This window comes from Chiloscyllium punctatum, chromosome 41 (genome assembly GCF_047496795.1).
Source record: "Chiloscyllium punctatum isolate Juve2018m chromosome 41, sChiPun1.3, whole genome shotgun sequence".
NCBI lineage: Eukaryota > Metazoa > Chordata > Chondrichthyes > Orectolobiformes > Hemiscylliidae > Chiloscyllium > Chiloscyllium punctatum.
The window spans coordinates 21513032-21537796 of record NC_092779.1 but is presented as its reverse complement, the minus strand read 5'-3'; the positions used below and the strand labels follow the sequence as shown (position 1 = coordinate 21537796).

The following is a 24765-nucleotide window of genomic DNA, read 5'->3' as shown; positions in this document are numbered from 1 at the left end:
TACTGACTGACTACCAGTAGAATTTGTTTTTTTTTCCCTAAATACTCCAAAATGCCACTCTAAGGAGAACAATCTAACTTTTCTGCTTTCTCCAGATTACTGAAAACCCTTATCCCTGATACTGTTCGACAAAAACTACTTGACATCTTTTCTAATGTCTGGTGTTCAGAATTGGACGACAAGTTCCAGTTAATCTCTCACCAGTGATTGCTATCAATTTAGCACAGACTCCCAACTGTTCAAAAAGGCAGCTCTTCATCACCTGTCCAAGGCAAACTTTGGAAAGGCAAAAAATGCTTGCAAAAATCTTTGCTAGCAATGCCAAGATAACTTAATGAAACCAATTAGTTGTTGCCCCGTTGGAAATCCCTTCAAGAAATGAAAGCTAGATTCATCAGGCGTAATCAAGGAAGAGAATTTCACAAAGTGTGCTGACTGTTCTAATCAACTATTTCCGTGTGCCTAGGCATTCTGTCCAAATAACAGATTCCAGTAGCTTCCTCAAACTAAAGCTATACAAGATACTAATCCGACCACAGCTGGTGTCTGTAATTGGTCCTTTATCCAGGGAAAGATATCCTGCCAACGAGGCAGATTAGGTTCACTCAGCTGATACCAAATATGGCGAAACTGTCTTATGAGGAGATATTGAGTAGATGGGGCCTGTACTCATTAGAATATAGAGGTAAAAACAATAACTGCAGATGCTGGAAACCAGATTCCGGATTAGTGGTGCTGAAAGAGCACAGCAGTTCAGGCAGCATCCAAGGAGCAGTGAAATCAACGTTTCGGGCAAAAGCCCTTCATCAGGAAAAAAGCTGTCAGTGTCAAGTCGGTTGTCATTAATGGACATGGAGAGGTCCAGGAAGGGGACGGAGGTGTCAGAGATGGTCCAGGTAAATTTTAAGGTCATCAATGTGTTGGTAACATTGATGAATTGCTCAACCACCTTGCGGGAGCACGAGGTGGCGCCAATGCAGTTATCAATGTAGCGGAGGAAGAGGTGGGGAGTGGTGCTGGTGTAATTACGGAAGATCAACTGTTCTACATAGCCAACAAAGACAGGCATAGCTGGGGCCCATACGTGTGCCCATGGCTACCCCTTTGGTCTGGAGGAAGTGGGAAGATTCGAAGGAGAAATTGTTTAGGGTGAGGACCAGTTCGGCCAAACGAATGAGAGTGTCGGTGGAAGGGTACTGTTGGGGACGTCGGGAGAGGAAAAAATGGAGGGCTTGGAGGCCCTGGTCACGGCAGATGAAGGTGTAGAGGGATTGGATATCCATGGTGAAGATGAGGCGTTGGGGGCCGGGGAAACGGAAGTCTTGGAGGAGGTGGAAGGCGTGGGTGGTGTCTCGAACGTATGTGGGGAGTTCCTGGACTAGGGGGGATAGGACAGTGTCGAAGTAGGTAGAGATGAGTTCAGTGGGGCAGGAGCATGCTGAGACAATGGGTCGGCCAGGGTGGTCAGGCTTGTGGATCTTGGGAAGGAGGTAGAACCGGGCAGTGCGGGGTTCCCGGACTATGAGGTTAGAAGCTGTGAGTGGGACATCTCCTGAGGTGATGAGGTTCTGTATGGTCTGGGAGATGATGGTTTGGTGATAGAGGGTGGGGTCATGGTCGAGGGGGCAGTAGGAAGAGGTGTCCTCGAGTTGGCGTTTGGCTTCAGCGATGTAGAGGTCAGTGCGCCAGACTACCACTGCGCCCCCTTTATCTGCTGGCTTGATGGTGAGGGAGGGATTGGAGGGATGCGCATTGAGGGTGAGAGGTTGGAGTGGGGGAGGGGTGTAGACAGATTGAGGCGGTTAATGTCCCGGCGGCTGTTGGAAATGAAGAGGTCGAGGGCAGGTAATAGGCCAGCGTGGGGTGTCCAGGTGGATGCAGTGTGTCGGAGGTGGGCGAAGGCATCCTCGGAAGGTGGGTGGGAATCATGATTGTGAAAGTAAGCTATGAGGTGGAGGCGACGGAAGAATTGTTTGATGTCACGGCGTGTATTAAATTCATTGATGCGTGGACGGAGGGGGACGAAGGTGAGTCCTTTGCTGAGGACTGATCGTTCGTCCTCAGTGAGGGGGAGGTCTGGAGGGATGGTAAAAACTCGGCAGGGCTGAAAGCTGGGATCTGGTGTGGGTGTGGAGCTGGGAGTGGCGGCAGAACCTGTAACTGGAGTGGGTGTGGTGGTGGGGGGAATTGGGGTGGAGTCATGAGCAGGGGTAGTGTTCCCCTTGGGGTTCTGGGGGTAGGGATAGTGACAGTGGAGTCTGTGGGGGGCGTGTCAGCAGAATGCTGGTGAGTGGCGCTGGTTGGGGCGGAAGTGGTGGCGACCACGGCAGTAGGGGTGGCAGAAGTCACTGAGCGTGTGGCATCAGCGATGATGTGAAGGGCGGAAGTGATGTCACATGTGATGCATGAGGAATTATGAGGGGTGGAAGTGGTTGTGGGAGTGGTCATGATGGGGGCGGAAGTGACATCATCAATCAGAGTGGGGTGGCAGCTGCATCAGCCGCATGGCTAATGATGTCTGAGTAGTTTCCGAGGCCAGGGGAATCTTCTGGAATGTTTGAGTAGCGCTGGTTATGGAGGTGGATAGATAAAAGTTTGTTGTACTTACAGTTTTTGATATTTGAGATGGAATTGAAATACTGTTTGTTGAGAGTATGAATTCTCCTGAGGATGTAGTACAGAGTGGGTCCTTTGCAATTCTGAGAGAGTGTGGCCCTCAGCTGAGGCAGGGCTGACTGTAGAGATGTTAGGTGCCGGCGCATTGCTGCAAGCGTGGAGCGGAGGATATTGAAGGAGAACTGTTCCTGGTGTTTTTTAATCTGTAGTCTGTACGGTTTGTCCTGTTTGGGTCGGAATTCTGCTGGTTTAAAGGTGGCCCGGAGTCCGTGTGGGATGAGTTGGGTACGGAGGTAGACACTGAGGAAGCAAATATGGCTGTGGTAGCGAGTTTGTTTCAGGACATGGTTGAAGAGCTTCAGGGCAGAGGAAATGACCTGGGAGTTGCAGTGGGAGAGGGACTCCCTGAGATTCTTGTAGAGAGAGGAGGAAAACTTCTTCAAGGCAGGCATCCTTGCAAGAGGATTTGCAGTAGGGTTAAAATCAACGAGGTAAAAACAATGACTGCAGATGCTGGAAACCAGATTTATTCCTGATGAAGGGCTTTTGCCCAAAACGTCGATTTTGCTGCTCCTTGGATGCTGCCTGAACTGCTGTGCTCATTAGAATATAGAAGAACTAGAGATAACCTCATTGCAATATGTAAGATTCTTCAGGGACTTGACTGTACAGGTGGCAAAAGGTTGTTCCCCCATTATGTGAGAGTCTAGGACCAGAGGGCATAATCCCTGAGTAAGGAGTATCCAATTAGGATAGAGATGACAAGGAACTACTTTTTCCAGGGTCGTGAATCTGTGGAATTCTTTACCACTGAGCACAGTTGAGCCTGGCACTTAAATATATTCAAGATTAAGAGATAGAGAATTTTAATAAGTAAGGCAATCAAAGGTTCTGGGGAAAAGACAGAAAAATGGAATGGAGCATTAACAGACCAGCCATGATCGAATTGAATGTTGGAGAGATTTTGATGGCCAAGTAGCCTAATTTTTGTTCCTACATCTTACGGTCTTGGGTCTTATGCTGAAAGGTTACCTTATTTTATTCTCTCAATTTTCTGTTCTCCCAATTCCTGCACTCAGCTTCCTGTCCCATCACATGGTTGCAAAGGTAAAAGTAGTCATTGCCTTAACAGACCTTAGGGCTGTGCACTTATGTGAGACAGACATCTGATGGTGGTTTAACCTGAAGGACACCATACCTCACGAGAGGTTGGGAAGGAGAATTCTTCACGGTAACCTCAGCCAGTATAGGACTGGAACCCACTCTGTTGGCATCACTCTGCTTCGTAGACCAGGCACCAAGTCAACTAAGCTAAACTGACCCCTCTGCATGTACCTACATGCATCAAGTCAGATGTTATTGGAAGCAATGAACAAAGCGTGCTAGCTGTTCATTGAACCTGCATTTGCCTGTAAACTTTCAATGGGTTTTTGCATGGCATGATACTGTCAGCCAAACAGCTTGGTGCCTTCTGCAAGCATCTGGATTCTATAAACAAGCCAGTAACTCTTGTTTATTCTGAACCAACCAACCAAATTGAAAAATTATTGATCAGCGGATGAATCAGCAAGTTAGAATAGTCCATAAATGCAAAAATAGGTATAAAAATGACACGCAATGGAGAAGCAAACTAAGATTGATTTGAGAGAGGTAGGAGACAAAGAAAATGTTTGTGAAGTATCTTCCAAATCTTGGTAACATTAAAATATAAAGGAATGACATTTCATGTGGTGAAGATAAGTGCCCAAAAAATTTGTTTTTTTTTATTCATTCATGAGATGAGGCTGTTGTTGACTAGGCCAGCATCTGTTGTTCATCCCTAATTGTCCAGAGGGTGGTTAATAGACAACCACATTGCTGTGGGTCTAGAGTCACATGTAGGCCAGACTAGGTAAGGATGGCAGTTTCCTTTTCTAAAGGACATTAGTGAACCAACTAGGTCATTCTAGCAATCAACCATGGATTCATGGTCATCATAAAACATTTAGTTACAGACTTCTTTTTAAATTGAATTCAAATTCGCCATCTGCCATGGAGGAATTTGAACCCGGGTCCCCAGAACATTATCTGAGTCTCTAGATTAACAGTCCAGCGATAATATTACAGGCCATTGCCTCCCTCCTATTAAAAGGACACTTGTGCTAGAATGAACAAGCCCTAATGTTTTTAATGATGAATTTGTTTCATACCTCCAATGTCAATACAAGAATATTGCACAATTCCATACGTTTGAATGGAAAACCAGAATATGTTGTTTTCATACATCTGGGACAGTTGTATGTTTGTATCCAACTACTATATTGGTAGAGCTTGCTGTCTGATTTGTGCATAAATAGCAGTGAGCTTTGTTTACCTCTATTATTGTCACCATTATTCCTGCAGCCAAGTTTGGCCAACTTATTTGTAGAAAAAAAAATACTACTAGGAATGAAGAATATTTGAAAAACAAGTCTGATAGAATATGTCTTTGTTTGGAGAGACGCAACAGTGAAAGATGCAGAGGCAGATGGGACTGACACCTTTCAAAATCAAATTTCCAGAGTTGTGTGAAGCTGTACAGCTGCAACCAACCTGATATCATTAACAGCCTTCAACGATGAGTTGTACAAATTACTGTTCTAAGCATGCCGTTTTATTGCTAACTTTAAAGAGCCTTTTGCTCAATTTAAAAATGAGCACCTACAATAAATAGCTTTTCAAATGCTTTCCTCATAGCATGGAGTCATTTTTCTCCCTTTAAAGTTCATTTTTGATACAGTATTGGTATAGACCAGCATCTGCACAGTAATATTCCTATATTCTGAGAGAATGTGTTTATTACTCCTCAAGAGGCATATCCAGAACAATAAAAATGAAGGAACATTGTTATAGTCACAACCCACAGCATGGGTTTGAGTTAAATAAAATAATAAAATGGTTCCACATGATGTAGAGCAGACAACAGTTTTCTTTTGTAACGCCAAACAATTGTTAGACATGTGTGCAATGAACACATCTGATACATTGAAATATATTGGCAACTATTTCAAAGGTAGCTCTAACGAACCTAGCACAGACGGCAAAATTCCTGTGGTTTGTTGTCTATAACTGGGAATAAAAGGTCATTAAAAGTGAGTTTGTTGCAAATTTTTTTCAGCTATATACATTTGCTGTTTCAGTCTAGGTGATTTACCTTTACAATGATGTTCAATATTAAGTTCCAAAGCTTCACAGGTTTCTAATTAAAAATTTTCAAATGTAATTAACTTTACTCTTAACACCAGACTATAAAATTTCTTTTTATACTCTTAAAACATAACCTGCACTCAAATGAATTTGTGGTATAAAACCCCTGACCCATGACTAGATGCTATGGAAGACTTTCCTGGGGTGAGTTTCTGACTGCCAATCTTGGAATTTCATGGGCTTAAAGTAGAGCTGCATAGCATGGAAGCAGAGCCCTTTGGTTCAACTTGTCCATGCTGACCAGATACCCTAAATTAATCGAGTCCCATTTGCCAGCAGTTGGCCCATATCCCTCTAAACCATTCCTCTTTATATACCCATCCAGATGCCTTTTAAATGTTGTAATTGTATTCACCTCTACCACTTGCCCTGGCAGCTCATTCCATACCGACATCACCCTCCATTTGAAAAGGTTGTCCCTGACATGCCTTTTAAATATTTCCACTCTCACCTTAAACCTATGGCCACTAGTTTTGGACCCTCCTCCTTTCCCCCCCCCCCCCCCCACCAACACTGGGGAAAAGCCCTTGTTTGCTGACCCTATCTATGCCCCTCATGATTTTACAAACTTCAATGAGGTCACCCCTCAGTCTCTGTTGTTCCAGGCAAAAATATCCCTAGTCTATTCAGCTTTTCACTGTAGCTCAACCCAACAAACTTGGCAACATCCTTGCAGTTTTTTTTTTACCCTTTCAAGTTTCACAACATCCTTCCCACAGCAGGGAGACAAGAATTAAGTACCGTATTCCAAAAGTGGCCTAACCAATGTCCTGTACAACCACAACATGATCTCCCAACTCCTATCCTCAATGCATTGACCAATAGTATTAAGGTAAGCATACCAAATAGTGCCTTCCCTATCATGTTCTCCTTAACACTGTTCCTTTCTTCCTCATCGTACATCTGAAATCAACACTTTGCTGTCTGGGAAAACCTTGGTGAAAATTTAGTCTCGTTGTAGTTTAAGTAGCCATTCTGTGCTATGTTTTAATGTATACCTCACCCCTCTACTTCCCAGTGTAACAATGCCTGAATGTTAAAATTCTCCCTGTATTTTCAAATCCTATGACTTGACCCCTCTCCAAAATCTTTTCTCCTTCTCCAAGTACTCTGCATGCCCTCATTTTTGGCCTCCTGTCAGTCCAAATTTAATCCCTGTATTTTTGATGACCTAGGCTCTGAAAATCTCTGCCTCTTGTCTCCCCTCAACATACTCCTCACGCCGAGTTGATGGAACTTTTGTTCATCCATCTGTGAGACTGTGCCAAATTTTATTTCATTATCCTGTCATTTGCTGAGGAACCTCTTACTCTGCTCATGGTGCTACATAAATCCAAGTAGTTGTTGTTGCTATGCGCATCGCACATTGGTATGACATTTTCACCTCAACAGATGGTTTCTGTCATTGTGATACCAAAAATGCCATCCTTCTATTGCAGTGGAACATTTAATCCGATGGTGCAATGCAGTTTCCTGGACTGTAAATATCAGATTTTGTCAAACTTGCATTGTGTCCCTTGCACGTTTTTGAATCCACGTAACAGAATTACAGCAGCATGGTGGAAAGGGTACTCGATAGGGGCATGAGATGCCTCAAGAATATTTTGATTTTTCAGTCAATATTCAGTCAACAATCTGTTATAATTGCATTTCTCACTAACTGTTTTCATTAACTGTTCCTGCCTCCAAAATCAAAACACTGTCTTCACAACATGAATTTTTATTTTCTTTAAATCCAACCTCCTATTAGTGCTGATGAGTGGAGAAGCAGTTCAGCACAGCTATGATCACTGTCTCATTAAGTGTATTAAGACTGCTGCCACATTTGCCTTACTAAACGTCACTACGGATAGTGGGTGACAAACCTTATTCACTCTCAGTGACTACTCCTTACTTTAAGAATTGCACGGAGATATTTTATACTGGCTTAATCAGAATGTAGCAAAAGTATAGAACAAAATGTTTTAATTCATTTTGAAGTACAGTTAAAAATCCGCTCTGGTGCCAGCCAATTTTATTCAGTTCATTGCTTCACGGTACATGCTGTAACCTATTTCTGTCTACTTAAGGCAAGATGTTTGACATCTTAAGTTGTCTCTATGGTGGCAGCATTCTTCCCAATCATCGTCTGGCTTGATCCCCCTTGCATCCTGTTCCCCTAAACTGGAGGTGAGGCTAATGCATCCTGGGTATCTGTCACTGACAGTACCATGAGCTGAACATAGCTCCTTGTTCGTATCTATCAGGTGATTGCATCTTTGTTAAGGTAACTTATCCTTATCAATTAATCAATCACTCCAAAAGCATCTTTAGATACTTTATGAGCGAGTCTATTGGAGAATTGCTGGGAAAAAAACACAATTTTGTGCAAGTATTTTTATCTGGCACCTATCAGGCCAATTTGCAGGAATACCAGCATGCAATTTGTGACTTTTTTTTTACACTGGATGAGCTTAGAGTACTGATAAATCCAGTTTATGTCCAGCTTCCTGTTGTCTTCAGGTGCTACAGTGGTGTAGGGAGGATTGTAGCATTGTCCAGTCTTGTTTTGTGTGGGGGTGTATATTCTTCCTCTTCCAGAGTTTGGAGAAGCAAAAGAAATGTCTACTGAGTTTTCTAGTTCCTATCTTTGCTTTCTTAGTGAGTTGACCATTAGCAGGACATACAGCTCCAAGTAAGTTGAGCAATTGACTGTTTCATACCTTTTTCATCAATTGAAATAAATGATTTGTATGTGAATATAGGAAACAATGGTTAGTAAGTTTACAGATGACACCAAAATTGGTGATGTCGTGGACAATGAAGAAGTTATCTCAAAGTTAAATAGGATCTTGATCAGATGGGCTGAGGTGTGGCAAATGCAGTTTAATTTAGATAAATGTGAGATGTTGCATTTTGATAAGGCAAATCAAGGCAGGACTTATACAATTAATGGCAAGGACTTGGTAAGTGTTGCTGAACCAAGAGACCTTGGTGTGCAGGGTCATAGTTCCTTGAAGGTGGAGTCCCAAGTAGACAGGGTGGTGAAAAAGCTGTTTGGGATGTTTGCATTTACTGTCAGAGACTGAGGGGTGACATTGTAGAGGTTTTTAAAATCATGAGGGGCATGGATAGGGTGAATAGCCAAGGTCTTTTCGCCAAGGTAGGGGAATCCAAAACTAAAGGGCATAGGTTTAAGGTAAGGGGGGAATGATATAAAAGGGACCTAAGGGCAACTTTTTCACGCAAAGGATGGTGCGTATATGGAATGAGCTGCCAGAGGAACTGGTGGACGCTGGTACAATTACAATGTTTAAAAGGCACCTGGATGGGTACATGAATAGGAAGAGCTTAGAGGGATATGAGCCAAATGCTGGCAAATTGGAATAGATTGATTTAGGATATCTAGTTAGCGCAGACGAGTTTGACCAAAGGGTCTTCTGTGCTGTACAACTGTTTAACTCTAATTATCCATTCATCAGTGTTGATCACGTTCTAGAACAAAGAAAATTTACAGCCCAGGAACAGGCCCTTCAGCCCTCTCCGCCTGAGCCTATCCAAATGTACTGTCTAACCCTGTCGGTCAATTCCTAAGCATTTGTATCCCTCTGCTCCCCACCTACTCATGCATCTGTCCAGATACATTTTAAATGAATCTATCATGCCTGCCTCTACCACCTCTGCTGGCAATGAGTTCCAAACGCCTACCACCCTCTGTGTGAAGTACTTGCCATATGTATCCCCTTAAACTTTCCACCTCTCACCTGATAGCACCTCGTTATTGAATCCTTCATCCTGGGAAAAAGCTTGTCTCTATTCACCCTGTCTTTACCCTTCATGATTTTGTAAACCTCAATCAGGTCCCCCCTCAATCTCCTTTTTTTTTCTAGTGAAAATAACCCTAACCTACTCAACCTCTCTTCATAGCTAGCACCTTCCATACCAGGCAACATCCTCGTAAACCTTCTTTGCACCCTCTCCAAAGCGTCCACACCCTTTTTGGTAATGTAGTGACCAGAACTATACACAGTATTCCAAATGCGGCCAAACCAATGTCTTGTAAAATTTTAACATGACTTGCCAGCTCTTATATTCAATCCCCCATCCAATGAAGGCAAGCATACTATATATGCCTTCTTGACCACTCTATCCACCTGTGCAGTAACCTTCAGGATACAATGGACCTGCACTCCCAGATCTCTCTGCCCATCAACTTTTCCCAAAGCTCTTCCATTCATTGTATCATTCGCTCTAGAACTAGACTTGCCTAAATACATCACGTCTCATTTGTCTGGATTGAAAGCAATCCGCCACTTTTCCGCCCAACTCTCCAGTCTATCTATATCCTCCTGTATTCCCTGACAGTCCCTTATGCTTTCTGCTACTCCACCAATCTTTGTGTCATCTGCAAACTTGCTAATCAAACTTGCTAATCAACAGTGCCCTCTTCTAGATCATTTATGTATATCACCAGCAACAGTGGCCCCAGCACTGATCCCTGTGGAACACCACTGGTCACCTTTCTCCATTTTGAGAAACTCCCTTCAACTACTTCTCTGTCTCCTGTTGCTCAACCAGTTCTTTATCCACCTAGCTAGAACACCTTGCACACCATGTGACTTCACTTTCTCCATTAGTCTACAATGGGGAACCTTATCAAACGCCTGACTAAAGTCCATGTATATGACATCAACAGCCCTTCCTTCATCTAACAACTTGGTCACTTCCTTAAAGAACTCTATTAAGTTGGTAAGGCACGATCTCCCCCACACAAAACCATGTTGCCTATCACTGATAAGCTCATTCTTTTCTAAATATAAATAGACCCTATCTCTTAGTACCCTCTCCAGCAACTTACCCACTCCCAACATAAGGCTCACTGGTCTGTAGTTACCCGGAATATCCCTACTACCCTTCTTGTACAGGGGCACAACATGAGCAACCTTCCAGTCCTCCGGCACCTCACCTGTATTTAAGGATGCCACAATGATATCTGTCAGGGCCCCAGCTATTTCCTCTCTCTCCTCCCTCAGCAACCTGGGATAGATCCCATCCAGTCCTGGGGATTTGTCCACCTTAATAACCTCTAGCACACCCAACACATCTTCCCTACTTATGCCAACATAATCCAGACTAATCAAACTTCTATCTCTAATCTCAACATGCATCATGCATCACTCCTCAGTAAACACTGATGCAAAGTAATCATTCAGAATCTCACCCATTCTCTCAGGTTCAGCACACAGCCTTCCTTCCTTTATCTTTTAGTGGACCAATCCTTTCTCTAGTTACCCGGTTGCTTCTTATATAAGAATAAAATGCTTTGGGATTTTCCTTCATTCTGCTTGCTAAAGCTATTTCATGACCCCTTTTAGCCCACTTGATTCCTTGTTTTAAGACTTGTCCTACCCTTCCGATATTCCTCCAAGGCCCATTCTGTTCTTAGTTACCTAGACCTTACGTACGCTTCCCTTTTCCTCTTGGCTAGTCTCCTGTCATCCACAGTTCACTAATCTTGCCCTTCCTATCCTCTCTCTGTTATGTTGGTCGTTAACGGTCTGATAGTCCTTGTTTAGCCATTTGTGCTTTTCTGCTCATCGAGACTTTTTACATTAAAAGTAAAAAGCTGTCAATCTTACAGCTACATTTAAGACAAATGCCTGTGAACTCTGTGACAACTATCAGTTTTTTCAGTGCAAAATCGAGGATGCTGCAGTGGTTAAATGGGGTCAATATGAGAAGGCTTGCCATGAGTAATATTAACGAGTTAAAAACAATAACTGCAGATGCTGGAAACCAGATTCTGGATTAGAGTGGTGCTGGAAAAGCACAGCAGTTCAGGCAGCATCCTGCTCCTCGGATGCTGCCTGAACTGCTGTGTTTTTCCAGCACCTTTATTTTATTTCGATTTCACAAATAACAAGATGGTGCAGGTCATATTCTGGCAGAAATTGTGATTTCACTGTATGGATGGTGTCTCAGCTGTTTCAAGTTTTAAACCTTTTGAGCAGGGCGAGTCCTTGTATAAACCTTTAAATTAGTGGCAGCTTAATTTTAAGTGTCTCCAGAACAGAGTCACATTGGTGTTGAAGTCTAAGTGTTGGCCCAAGATGAGGACAATTCCTCTTGTTCTGCTTCATTTGAAGCTGGATTGTGCTCTGACTCTCTCTCATGAAGAGGAGCAGTCAACTGAAGTGTACTAAAAATGAACACAGGAGTGTTGCCATCATTTATATATGGGTACAGTAAAAGCCATAATGAAAAGGGAATGCTGGAAAAATTCAGCAGGTCTGGCAGTAGCTGTGGTAGGGAAACACATTTAATGTTTCAGTGTGTGATGACTCCCCTTCAGAAATGAAGAGAAAATATGGGTTTTCTACTGTGGACAACAATGGGGAGAAGCAAGTAGAGCAGAAGGGAAGACTAGAAAGTAAGGTAGATTAGAGATCATGGGTGTCACAGGGCAAAAAGCAAAAGCGAGTGGTAATGGTGTAGAGGGGATAGTTCCAGAGTCGTGCAGAATGTTGGTCAGGTCTGCAAGAGAATCACACTTCAGGAGGGGGTGGGGGGCGGTGGTGGGGGGGGAAGCAGGATCCAGACAAAGAGAGAAAGGTGAAGAAAACACAATGGAGCTTGACATTCATGGTCTGAAGTTGTTGAATATTGAATCTCAAATGCTGTAAAATGCCAAAATGCAAACGACGACGACAACTCCTGCTTGTGTTGGGCTTCACCAGAAGACGGGATAACCACTTTGCAGGTCACCTCTATTGATCCCAAGCATGATCCCAAGTCCCTCCTGTGATTTTCATTTCAATACACCATCCAGTTTTCATGTTCACAATTCTGTCCAAGAGTTCGTGAAGCTCAATGAAAGGTAGAAGAACAGTGCCTCATTTTCTATTTTAGAAACTTTACAGCCTCTGGACTTGACATGAAGTTTAACAATTTCAAACCATGAACTGTGTCCTTTTTTGATTTGTGTCACTCTCTTCTGTATTCACCCACACCACCAGAAAAAATCTTAAATTCTCCTATTAATATGTGTACTGCCCACTCCTACTCCCTATCCCTCTCTCTCTTCCCCTTTCACTCCGCCTCCCTCTCTCACTCCGCCCTCCTCTCTCACTCTGCTTCTCTCTCTCACTCCGCCTCCCTCTCCGTATCCACCTCCCTCTACCACTGCCTCCCTCTTACTCTCTCACTTGCTCTCCTTCTTCTCTGTCCGTCTCTCTCCCCCGCCTCTCTCTCCCCCCCCCCCTCTCTCTCTCTTCCCCCCCTCTCTCTCTCTCCCCCCCCTCTCTCTCTCTCTCCCCCCTTCTCTCTCTCCCCCCTCTCTCTCTCTCTCTCTCCCCCCCTCTCTCTCTCCCCCCCTCTCTCTCTCTCTCTCTCTCTCTTCCCCCCCTCTCTCTCTCTCTCTCTCTCTCTCTCTCTTCCCCCCCCTCTCTCTCTCTCCCCCCCTCTCTCTCTCCCCCCCCCTCTCTCTCTCCCCCCCTCTCTCTCTCCCCCCCTCTCTCTCTCCCCCCCTCTCTCTCTCCCCCTCCTCTCTCTCTCTCCCCCTCCTCTCTCTCTCTCCCCCCCTCCTCTCTCTCTCTCTCTCCCCCTCCTCTCTCTCTCTCTTCCCCCCCCCTCTCTCCTCTCTCTCTCTCTCTCCCCCCCCCCCTCTCTCTTCCCCCCCCTCTCTCCTCTCTCTCTCTCCCCCCCCCCCCCCCCCCACACCATCTTCCTCTCCCATGTCGCTGCCTCCTCCCTCTCCCTCTTTCTTCCTCTTACTCTTCCCCCCCCACCCACCACACGGTCTGTCTTTCCTCCCAGCCCACTGTGACTCCAGTGATCTCTAATCCACTTTGCCCTCTGAGTTTTCCTTCTGCTCCACTTACTTCTCCCGCACTTTATTCTACTCTACCAAAATCATCAATTTTCGAACTCTTCTTTAAGTTCCCAAGAAGAGTTAGGTTGGTCTTGAAGCATTAGCTCTGTTTCTGTCACCACAGATGTTGCCAGAGCTGCTGGGCTTTTCCAGCATTTTCTGTTCTGATTTCAGATCCCCAGTAAGTGCTGGATTTTACTTCCAATAAAAGCCACCTGTTCTAAATAAGCACAGACTCTAGCCTTGCCAACATAGTCGCAGCAATGCGAGGAGCATATTTTCCTGAGTACATTCATGCTGAAGCAAGGTTTGAAGTGTTAAAATGTACCTCTGGGGAAAATGCAGATATGGGCTGGAGACATTTATAGTGAACTGGAACCATTAACCCTCTCCAGTAAAATGGCAACATCTTCATTTGGCTGTCTGACTGGCCTGATTAAGATTAGCTTTTTTTAACTTTTATGGGGACTTGTTTGTCCTTAGTCTTGTATAATTATGACAGGTGGAAGGGGATGCAGTCATTGGTCTGCTGTTAGTAATATATTTTTCTACAGTCCCAAATGATGGAAAGTTAGCGCTGCAGTCAATTTGATCCCTCCATTCACTGACTTAAAACAGCATGTCCGCTATTTCTGTAAGGCATTGAATAATGTCATAGTCTCATACACACTGAAGCAGACCCTTCGATCCAACCAGTCCATGATCCCAAACTAGTCCCACCTACCTGTTCCTGGCTCATGTCCCTCCTATTCATGTACTTACACCATTTAGAAGACACTTGGTAACTGTGCCAACATCCACCAATTCACCAGAAAGTTTGTTCCACACTGTGTTTAAAAAAAAAAGTTGACCCCTCATGTCTTTTTATAAGTCTGTCTTCTCACATCTTAAAAATATGTCCCCTAGTCTTGAAATTCTCCCATCCTAGGGAAACGACACCAACCGTTAACCCTATCTATACCTCTCATGATTGTGCAGGAAGTTCCCGGGTTACGAATGAGGTCCGTTTTTAAGTCTGTTCGTAAGTCGAATTTGTAAGTAAGTCAGAACAATTATGTACAGTTCACACTAGCATCAATTAGTCAAACGTTTATCTTAGTATATAGTATATATTTTACCTAAAACATCTTAAGTATAATAATACAGTAATTATAGTTAATTTATCAATAGTACAGTATTTATAATTGCAAAAGAATGTGTGTGTGTGTGTATGTATGTATATAGGTATATAAAAAATTAAAGAAACATTTCTTAAATTGTTAGAAAAGATAATGATTAAAGGTTAACACTTCCACTCATTCCAATCGATGTCTTTCATACCGGAAGGGGTATTAATTATTAATTAAGAGGATTTTATTAATTGGAGGATGGGCCTGGTGCTGGAGAGGATGGGCCGGGTCAGGGTTTGACTCTGCTGCTGGAGAATGAGGGTTTACTTCTAAAGTCAGTTTCTTAAAGTAAACATCAAGGCTAGGTTTTCTTTTTCTCATTATAACTGGCCACCTTCCTCAAATGCTGTCATCTGCTTCAGCTTCATAAGGTCCTAATTGGTCAGTGAAAACACGCAATCTTTTGAGTGTTGCACAAAGTAGTCCGCCCATTCGTTAGTCCAACTCCATTTTTAAAAAAATAATAGGCTGTACAGAGGTCAGTTCATAAGTATGGGCTTTCGTAGGTAGGGCGTTCATAACCCAGGGAAAACCTGTATGAACCTCTATAAGGTCACCTCTCAACTCTAATAAACGGCATTCAATTAGCATCTGTTGAAAAGAAAGGGTGGCTTGGCACAGTCAACATGGAGTCTATTTCTAGACAAATATAACTCTTAAAAATTTCTGTTCTGAATTTTGTTGCTGGGTTTCCCTGATAGTTAATTTGGAAATTCATAGCCTGACATGGGAAATGAGGTTATATAGACAAGACAGTTCCTTTTGGAGTCAGACCTTCATCCAAGCTGATTAAATTGACCTTGACTGGACTAGGCAATACAGCAATTGTCCTTTCCACCATGGAACATAAATAGACTCAGACTCCTGCTGGAAAGTGTAAATTTACAGATGGTGGCTGATGACGCAGTCAAGCTGTGCTGTAAAACCCCAAGCACTCAAGGTCTTTGCTAATCCATTGGGATAAATGGTTACTTTGGCAAGACATTAAAAGGTAAGCAGCCATGTGCCCCAGCATGATTCAATATCTTCAGTGTTGGAAAGTGCACAGTCCTAATGCAGGTGGGTTGTGTTAGTCAGGTAGAAATTCCTGGTTAGTCCTATTGTCGCACCCCTCGTCAATTCCATGTCAACCTCATTCCTATCAGGTCTTTGACAGCCTTTTTTCTGTGTTCTAAAGCAAAGCTCCTGCTGCTTCCAGGCAGAGAACGTACATTTGAAGTGAGCAGGGAAGCAGAAGGATAGAGTCAACAACTGTCGCAATGAACCAAAAAAACTGCAGTCTTCCATTTCAGTCTTGAAAGACTCCCATGGCACTCAAAGGCCAGTGTGTGTTTGCTTTGGGTTTTCTTTTCTCTCCTACAATATTCTCTGAAATGAGAGTCTGTGGGGTTTTGTGCATTCCAGCCATTCTACTTTATAATATTCTGCAGGTGGAATTACCAGGAAATCATTCCTACAGATGTTATTTTATTGGAAATGCATGTATGTTTTCATTTTGAAAACTGTTTTCTTAATAAGTGAATGGTTCCTGTAAGGTCATGAGATCCTTTGTGTTCATTCATACGTGAAGAGTGCACATTCTTATCCATCTTCTTTTGAGTAGTGTTTTCCCCTCAAGTTATTTTTGAAGCTGTTTCTCTGGACAAGATACAGTGTTAGTCTGAGTTGACAGGTCTATCGTTCTGTATTCTATTGCTTCATATTTTGACATTACTTCTTTCCCATTTTTCTCCCACTATATGTAAGTGATGACCATTACATGCTCATGCTTGTTGGTTTAGTCATCAGATATAATTCTCTTACTATTGTTCAAAATTATCAATGGGATCTTTATCCATTTGGACCAGCAGGTACTTATCCATAAGGTGTGACCTTCAGTAGAGCAGTACTCTTTCAGAAATTCATTACATTTAGCAGTAATTTTTGAGCTCCAGGGCTCAAATAGATATTGAACCCAGAAGTTTGTGATTCAGAGTTGGGATTGCTGCGAACTGGTCCACAGCTACTGATTGGATAACTGGGTTTAGCTCCAAGTATTCTTCTACTTGTGCAGCGTAGTTGATCTAGCAACCAGTGGCCGAGGAGAATATTTGCACAAAGGTCGAATCATCTACAAAACCCAAATATTGCTTCCTTCCTTTATTTTTTATCGTAAAGAACATGACTTGGTGTGCTTTTGTGTGGGATGCAAAAATCTTCAAGGGAAGTATGTGAACTTTGAGTATTGATGTAGCAGTCACTCTCAAGGTTGGGCAGCACAGTGGCTCAGTGGTTAGCACTGCTGCCTCATAGCAGAAGGGACTGTCTATGTGGAGTTTGCAAGTTCTCCCAGTGTCTGCGTGGGTTTCCTTTAGGTGCTCTGTCTAGTTTCCTCCTACAGTCCAAAGATGTGCAGGTTAGGTGATTTGGCCATGCTAAATTGCCTATGTTGTCCAGGGATATGTAGGCTAGATGGATTAACCATGGGAAATGCAAGGTTACATGGATAGGGAGGGGCATGGGTCTGGGTAGGATACCTTTTTGGAAGGTTGGTGTGGACTCAATGGGCTGAATGGCCTGTTTCCACACTGTACAGATTCTGTTCTATGATACAGGGAATTAAGGGGAGAAAGACAGAAAAGTGGAGTTGAGAATTATCAGATCAGTCAAAATCTCATTGGTGAAGCAGACTCAATGAGCCAAATATGTAACTTCTGATCCTATCCCTTATGAATTGGTAATGGTAGAGAAATAGTACGCCTGTGTTCATGTGGCATGCAGTTAACTCCTGGACCCCATACACTTCGTCCGTGCTCTTTTGGTATGGAGTAATTTGGTTTTCCTGATCTTCAGATGGGGTTACTATGGGAGATCAGTGTGCTCCCATGGATTGTCAAGCCTGTGGTTTCTACTAAGGTTCTGGTGATCAGAGCAATGAGCATATTGTAGGTTAGCAGAGGTAGTGCTCCTAGCTCCTTACCTCTTTCTTTGAAAATAAATACATGTGAAAGCATATATGCTCCAGAAAAGCATTCTCCTGTCCTTTGCATCCTAGTATTTCTTAGCAATGTGGTCTGTCCTAAACCTATAGCCACCATTCTGAGAACTCAAAAGCTGTTTTATGTGCATAGTCTAATTCTGTGTGAATATGTAATTTCATTTCTCAGAAGACAGCTGCAGATGGGAAGAGACAGGAAGTCATTGTGTTAGACTCAAAGCGGAGCAACGCCATTAACATCGGACTGACCGTATTACCACCCCCAAGAACAATCAAAACTGCAATTCTGAACTTTGATGAATATGCCTTGAACAAAGAAGGTATAGAGGTAAGCATTTCTGTGGATTTTCTCACTGTCCAATAGGGGAATGGAATCAGTCAGGAGAAGCCTCCGTTGGTATTAAAACAAATGGTGAAGCAACATGTTTTGAACAACAAAAATCTTACAATCTCAGTTTACGTGCAAGTGAACCAACTTACTCTTGATATCCTGAACATTCCCTACACCTCAATCCTGCTAGGAGAAAGTGAGGACTGCAGATGCTGGAGATCAGAGCTGAAAAATCTGTTGCTGGAAAAGCGCAGCAAGTCAGACAGCATCCAAGGGGCAAGAGAATCAACGTTTCTGAAGAAGGGCTTATGCCCGAAACGTCGATTCTCCTGCTCCTTGGATGCTGCCTGACCTGCAGCGCTTTTCCAGCAACACATTTTTCACCTCAATCCTGCTGCCAAGGGGCAAAGGTCAAAGTTGCAGGCCTCCACTTGGAATTGTGGGAATTGAATTACCTTGAGTCAGATAGGTCAAGTAACAGGTAGAAACGTACATTCTGTTGATGTAAACTTCTGCCCATCTTCCTGTGTAAGCCACTTATTTAGGCAATGAATTTTGTTGATCAATTATGGGAGATTTTGTGTGTTAACAATTAGCATCAAATCGACCAGGTTAGGCATAGCACTGTGTGCTGAAGATCTAACCAACATTGTATCATTTTTTAAAAAATATCCAAATCAGCAATAGTGGTGATTCAAACATTACTGTGAGGGCTTGTGATTTCCAAAGATAACATTTTTCATTGGAAACAGAATTTTCTCAGCTGATTTTTAGTATATTGTAGGGTATTGAAATTTCTGTAATTCACAATGTGGGCCAAAATATAAGTGAATGCCAATGATTACCTCCCTGATGGAACTTCCTATTTCAATTACTCCCCTTCACAACTCTCTAAATACAATGAGTGACGTCATCAGGTTATTTCGGTTCATAAGTTCGTTAAGTTGCACCATATCTGAAACAGCAGTAGCAGGTAGTGTGAAGAAAATACATCTTGTGTGACAAGAGATACATTTTACACTGAAATCTATTTGGATGAAACTGCATATTTTTGCAGCTTGTTTCATGTGGATGTTTTGGGAGAAATATTAAATGAGTATACTCACCACTGTGACTCCCCAAAACAAGCAGGTCAATTAAAAATGTTCTACCCTGACTTCAGACTCCATAAACCAGGAGAAGAAAGTAATACCTTATTCCAGTGCTGTCTTCCAATCTGTCTGATTCTAACAAGTTGCTGCTCCACTTTCTGATTTGATCAGTTAAAACTGGTGGCCCCTAAAGTCAGTGAGAAAATCTATAATAATGCAGAGATTGGAGCTGAAATGTTGACTGTGAACTTAGAGAAAATAGTGTTCCTGAGTGATTGTGCAAGGTAAAATTCCTCTGTTTGCACAGCTAGATTGAAATTGTAAACCATGTTCAAAAAGCCTTCCAATTCTTTCTTTCTTTAAAAAAAGCTTTTTAAAAGAATTTCAAACTCCCAATTCAAGACGGAGAGAATGAAACAACACAGTTTCACATTTTGAGACATTTATTGTAACTAACAAGCTGTAAGCGCTATAGACTAACATTATTTTTGTAGACACTCCATACTTTTAATTACGGAACAGAATATATAACACAAGTGAAAACTCACTATCTAGTTTATAGATATTCAATTCTCCTGGAACCAGACCAAAATGATTCTTGCCTCCCTAGTGCTTGCTTTTGATCTATTCTTAGAAATGTTTTAATTCACTGGTCTTTCACAGTGTAAGCTTCCCCATTGACTTCTTTATCTATCCAGGCAAATGCTCCAGCCTTTCTCTAACTCCTCACCAATTTGGTCTTTCCAGTCTGAGCACAAGCTTCCCACTTACAAACCTGTACAGCCTCGAGCTGTTTTCTGTCTCCCAGGAACTCTCCGGCTGCCAATCTGGGAGGCTCAGATCTCCAGAAAAGATCTCATCAAAGTCCATCTCCTTGTCAGTGTGAGTCATGCAGGTCTTGTATCCTGGTAGAAATGTTGAGTAGCTATTCTTTACAATTGTCTTTTATCTTATGGGCAGTTTATAGAACTGTTTATAAACCCAGTATTTACTCTATCCGCTATTCGCTCAGGCTGCTGCCATTGTCTCCAAGTGCAAAACTCCCAGTAAACAACAATTTTATATTCAAACTGTGACAAAAGACCGAAAACCGCTACTGCTTGCTGTCATGCAAACTTAGAACAGATCACATGATTCCCTTCATTTTGTCTTGTTTATTGTATCAATTAGATATTTCTAACAGGAAACATGAAACCCCATCCCCACACCCTGACCAAGAACAAAAATTAATCACAGACCTAATGAGTGTCTGTAAACATGCTCTGAAATGTAAAAACTAATAACACCTTAGCAATTATATTGTTGAACATAATATGGAGTATTCTTCCTTGTGCTGCTATGTTTATCATTAAGCAATGCACCTTGACAGCATTGCAATTTTTAAAGTGTATCAACTAAATAGAGGGAAAGTAAGGATTTCAAGTTCATTCTGTGGCAATCTTTTTTTAAAGTTCACACTCTCATTGTGTACAAGCATTTGTTTTGCTGCTCTTGGCTTCTGATACACATCATGGTCAACCTTTGCCCTCATGCCGATTTGAATGTTTGTGTTTCCATGTCATTGCTTTGGATAATTGTATCCTTGATCTGGTTTGGTTAACCTTATCAGAAGCAGCATTGCTGACAGGGCCACCATTCCCGTTCCACAGGGCGTTCTTTGGTTGTATTCCCACCCAAACAGCAGGGAGATGCCCACCACCAGAGAGTTGATCTTTTCCCAGAGGTTGACTGGGAAAACTCCAAACTTCCTTCTGAATTAGCCTTTAGTGTGGCTCTTAATGCAGTAATAATCTGCAAACGTGACTAGGATTGATGTGCTGAGCCTGACGTGCAGTACAGTTCTTAGTGCACTCCTCTCCCCTCCAACCACCACTTCCCTTTCCTCTCAGTGTCATGTCCAATCTCAAATCCAGCTTAAACCAACCCTCGGCACCGGGAGGAAACTGGCAGGAATTTACCCAAAGCTACTGTTGGATGTGTTCCTGGTGGCTGATTTGGAGCAGCCAGTGTTGGACTGAGGTGGACAAAGTTTAAACATCTCACAACAGCAGGTTAGAGTCCAACAAGTTTATTTGGAAGCACTAGCTTTCAGAGCACTGCTCCTTCCACATGAACCTTTTGGACTATAAACTGGTGTTTTGTGATTTATAACTTGGTGGCTGACTTGCCAGAGGCCCTGAAATAGACACGATTAGTGGCAAACAAGTGGGAGAAAATAAATTTAAACTTAATGAAGGTTTAACAGCAAAGTGTGTGGTTCCTTTGCTGTACTCTAAATTAGAGCAGCTATCCGTTGGTTTAGTTCAGGTTTTCAATTTGCTTGCAAGAAGACTGAACTGTGGATGATCAAAATAAATTGGCACATCTGGAGGGCCATATTTCCTGAATATCGTGTTCAGTATTGCCACAAATGTCAGGGATCTCAGCTCTCCTCCTCAACACCAGCAAAGCCCCCACCTCAGCCCACCCTGGACTCTCCCAAATGTTCCCGGAAGTTAGATCAGAAGAAAACAATAACAAAATAAATGCAGCCAGTTCTCTCTAGTTACTACTCACTTATGTAACAAAAAAATGCATCTACATAGCACCTTTCGTGGCTCAGGACATGCAAAACATCCACTTGATGTGGTGTCACAATTGTAAGGTAGATAACATGGCCAGCAATTAACATGCAGTGATATCCCAAAAACAGCAGCATGATAAATAACTAGGTAATTTTCTATGTTGAGCTATTGATTGAGGGAAAGCTATTGGTCAGAACATCAAAGGTTTCCTTGCTGTTATTCAAAGTAATGCCACGGGGTCTATTAAATGGCCTGGGAGAGCAGACAGGGTCAAAGTTTAATGTTTAGTCCCTTCCTTAGCACTGCATTGCATTGTTCACCTGGATTACATGCTCCTATCGCTGGAGTATAACTTGAAGCCATGACTTTCCTAGTCCGACGTTACTGTCACTGAGCAGTTAACGAAGAAGTGAGAGAAAAGGCCTTTGGCCATCATGTCTGATGATGTAGCATCTAGTTTCATATTTAGTATCTCTAATGTACTTTCCTTTATCTTAGCAGATTTTTTTCAAATTTTTATCTATTATAGGACTAGTGTTTGTCATGTCTGACAAAGTCCCCAAGGTCCACCTGTAAGGAAGATACATTCTTGTAGAATCTAACTGATTTGAGAGTTGGCCAGAATTTCCTTTCGATGTTCACCCTAAGATTTGATATACTGCACATTCAGGCATTCACAAGTCAGAAGGATTGTATGTCACCATGCACATCTTTACCCGACATGACGTTAGACAAATTAACATCAAGGGTTTGATGATTCAGACCCTCTCCTGCTCATCATCTCCAACACTGGAAAAGAAGAGTGACTCATCTTAATTGTAGAACCAGGGGACTGTCCTGTGTAGAATAGTCACTCTCCAAAGTAAAATGCACAAACCCGAGAAAAATAAAATCCCAGATCCTGCAGGCAATTAATAATGAAATGGCTTTCATGTATCTGATTTTGTTTTAGAAAATCCTGACCATGATTCCCAGTGAAGAGGAAAAGCAGAAGATCCAGGAGGCCCAGTTGCTGAATCCCGACATTCCTTTGGGTTCTGCAGAGCAGTTTCTTCTAACTTTGTCTTCTATTAGTGAACTCTCAGCCAGACTCCAACTCTGGGCCTTCAAGCTAGACTATGAGACAGTAGAGAAGGTAACTGCAACCTAGAAAAAAACATGATTTGTTTGTATGTGCAATATTTGATCAACAGCATGGCCTTCTGATGTCCACTTCAATGGATAGCTAAATAATATCCTTTTGCTTACAGGAGTTATGACTTGCTACCGGTTATGGATATTAATGAAGTGATGTTTTCTCACTGATAATAGGTGCAATTATGGTGAGGGAGTAAGTGTCGAGATGTGTATTCTTGAGCAAGACAATAATTGCAGGAGTGATTTTAGTTCAATTTAATCCGTTTCATGTTTATTGGTTGCTAAGGGGATGGTTAATGAAGGTACAATGTTTGATAGTGTGTCAACAATGCAACTGAAAGGTGATATTTTGCAAGGCCTCTGAGTATTGTTCCCTGTTCAGTACTGAACAGCTGATGCTGCAATGAATCTGAACTGTAAGGAACTGCAAGTGAGATTGAGGCTAATATTCTATCATTTGATAAGATACCATGGCTATATAGTGATTTTTTTTTGTCGGATGTGTTTATGGTATTCGAGCAAGGAATTTACGGAACTAACATTCGCGAGCTGCCTTTTTTCATGAACATGAATTTCTTGGTGGAATGTAGCTTGAGGGATTTGAACGTATAAATGGCATTTAGCTTTATTGAAGGATCATAGATAAGCTGATTAAAAACTGAAGGAACCACAGGTGCTGTAAATCTGAAACAAAAACAGAAGTTGCTGAAAAAGCTGAGCAGGTCTGGCAGCATCTGTAATGAGAAATCAAAGTTAAAGTTTTGGGTCTGGTGACCCTTCCTCAGAACTGGATAAGAGATTAAGTTGATGTTTGGATGAACATACATCAGCGGCTTGCCACCACCTTGTCGAGGGCAACTAGAGATGTATAATAAGAGGTGGTGCAGCGAATGACAATCATAAAGGATTTTTTTTTAATGTTATACTGTGCATAATGTGACAAATGCTTGTGACCTTGTTGGTGTGATATGCTTATATTTCACTTACAGGAAGTTGCAGAGCCTCTACAGGACCTGAAAGAAGGCATGGACCAGTTAGAGAACAATAAAACTTTAAGATACATCCTAGCAACATTGCTGGCAATAGGGAACTTCCTAAATGCATCAAATGTAAGTTTGAGTGTCTTCTTCCTCTGGTTTGTATATTCTTAATTTATAATGGCTGAGCTGAGCTATTTACTTTTGTGCTTCCTGCTTCATTCATTCATGCATCTGTATGAACTAGGAATAGGCCAGTCTGCTCCGTTGTTCAATATGATGATGGTTGATCCAAACGTAGCCTCAAATCTGCATTTCTGCTTACCCCTAAAAATCTTTCATACCTCACCATCCCTGCCCCGCTTAACAAAAGCATTTACCCATCCTAGTTTTGTCTCATTTACAAGCTTTGGAATTCTGCTCCAACAACCAAAGCAAATATCAAACCAGGCAGTCGTCTTAATAGTGACCCTTGTGTGACACTAATGTGTTTCCCTCAAGTCTGATTAACGACAGTTTTCCAGTTTACTCTCTGCTTTCTTTGTTTTAGCCACTTTGCTGCATAGGCTGCTGCTATCCCATGACTCCTTTAGATGCCAGATAAAGAAACTATGAGTTGGTCATTTTCAGAAATTCAAGGCTGTTGACTAAATTTGTACTAATTTGACGTATGCCAATAAACAAACAAATGAGTAGATTTGTATGGGTCAAAAGAGAACAACACCCAAAGACTTTCAGCAAAAGGTTATTTATTCCTCCTTTGCACATGAGTAGGCACAATTTTGTACAGCATTATTTGAGCCTGATTGATCTTAAATGACTACAAATG

General features: G+C 42.3%; 1 protein-coding gene across 17 annotated transcripts in view; it reads left to right on the top strand.

Annotated features, from left to right (window-relative positions):
- The window catches only part of fhod3b (formin homology 2 domain containing 3b), a 612757-nt gene that overhangs the window by 539437 nt on the left and 48555 nt on the right, over positions 1-24765 (top strand). For all 17 annotated transcript variants that reach the window (XM_072560542.1, XM_072560537.1, XM_072560540.1 and 14 more), the window contains 3 exons: positions 18006-18164; positions 22775-22957; positions 23949-24068. In XM_072560542.1, coding sequence (XP_072416643.1) covers positions 18006-18164; positions 22775-22957; positions 23949-24068 — 462 coding nt within the window. The remainder of the gene's footprint in view (positions 1-18005; positions 18165-22774; positions 22958-23948; positions 24069-24765) is intronic.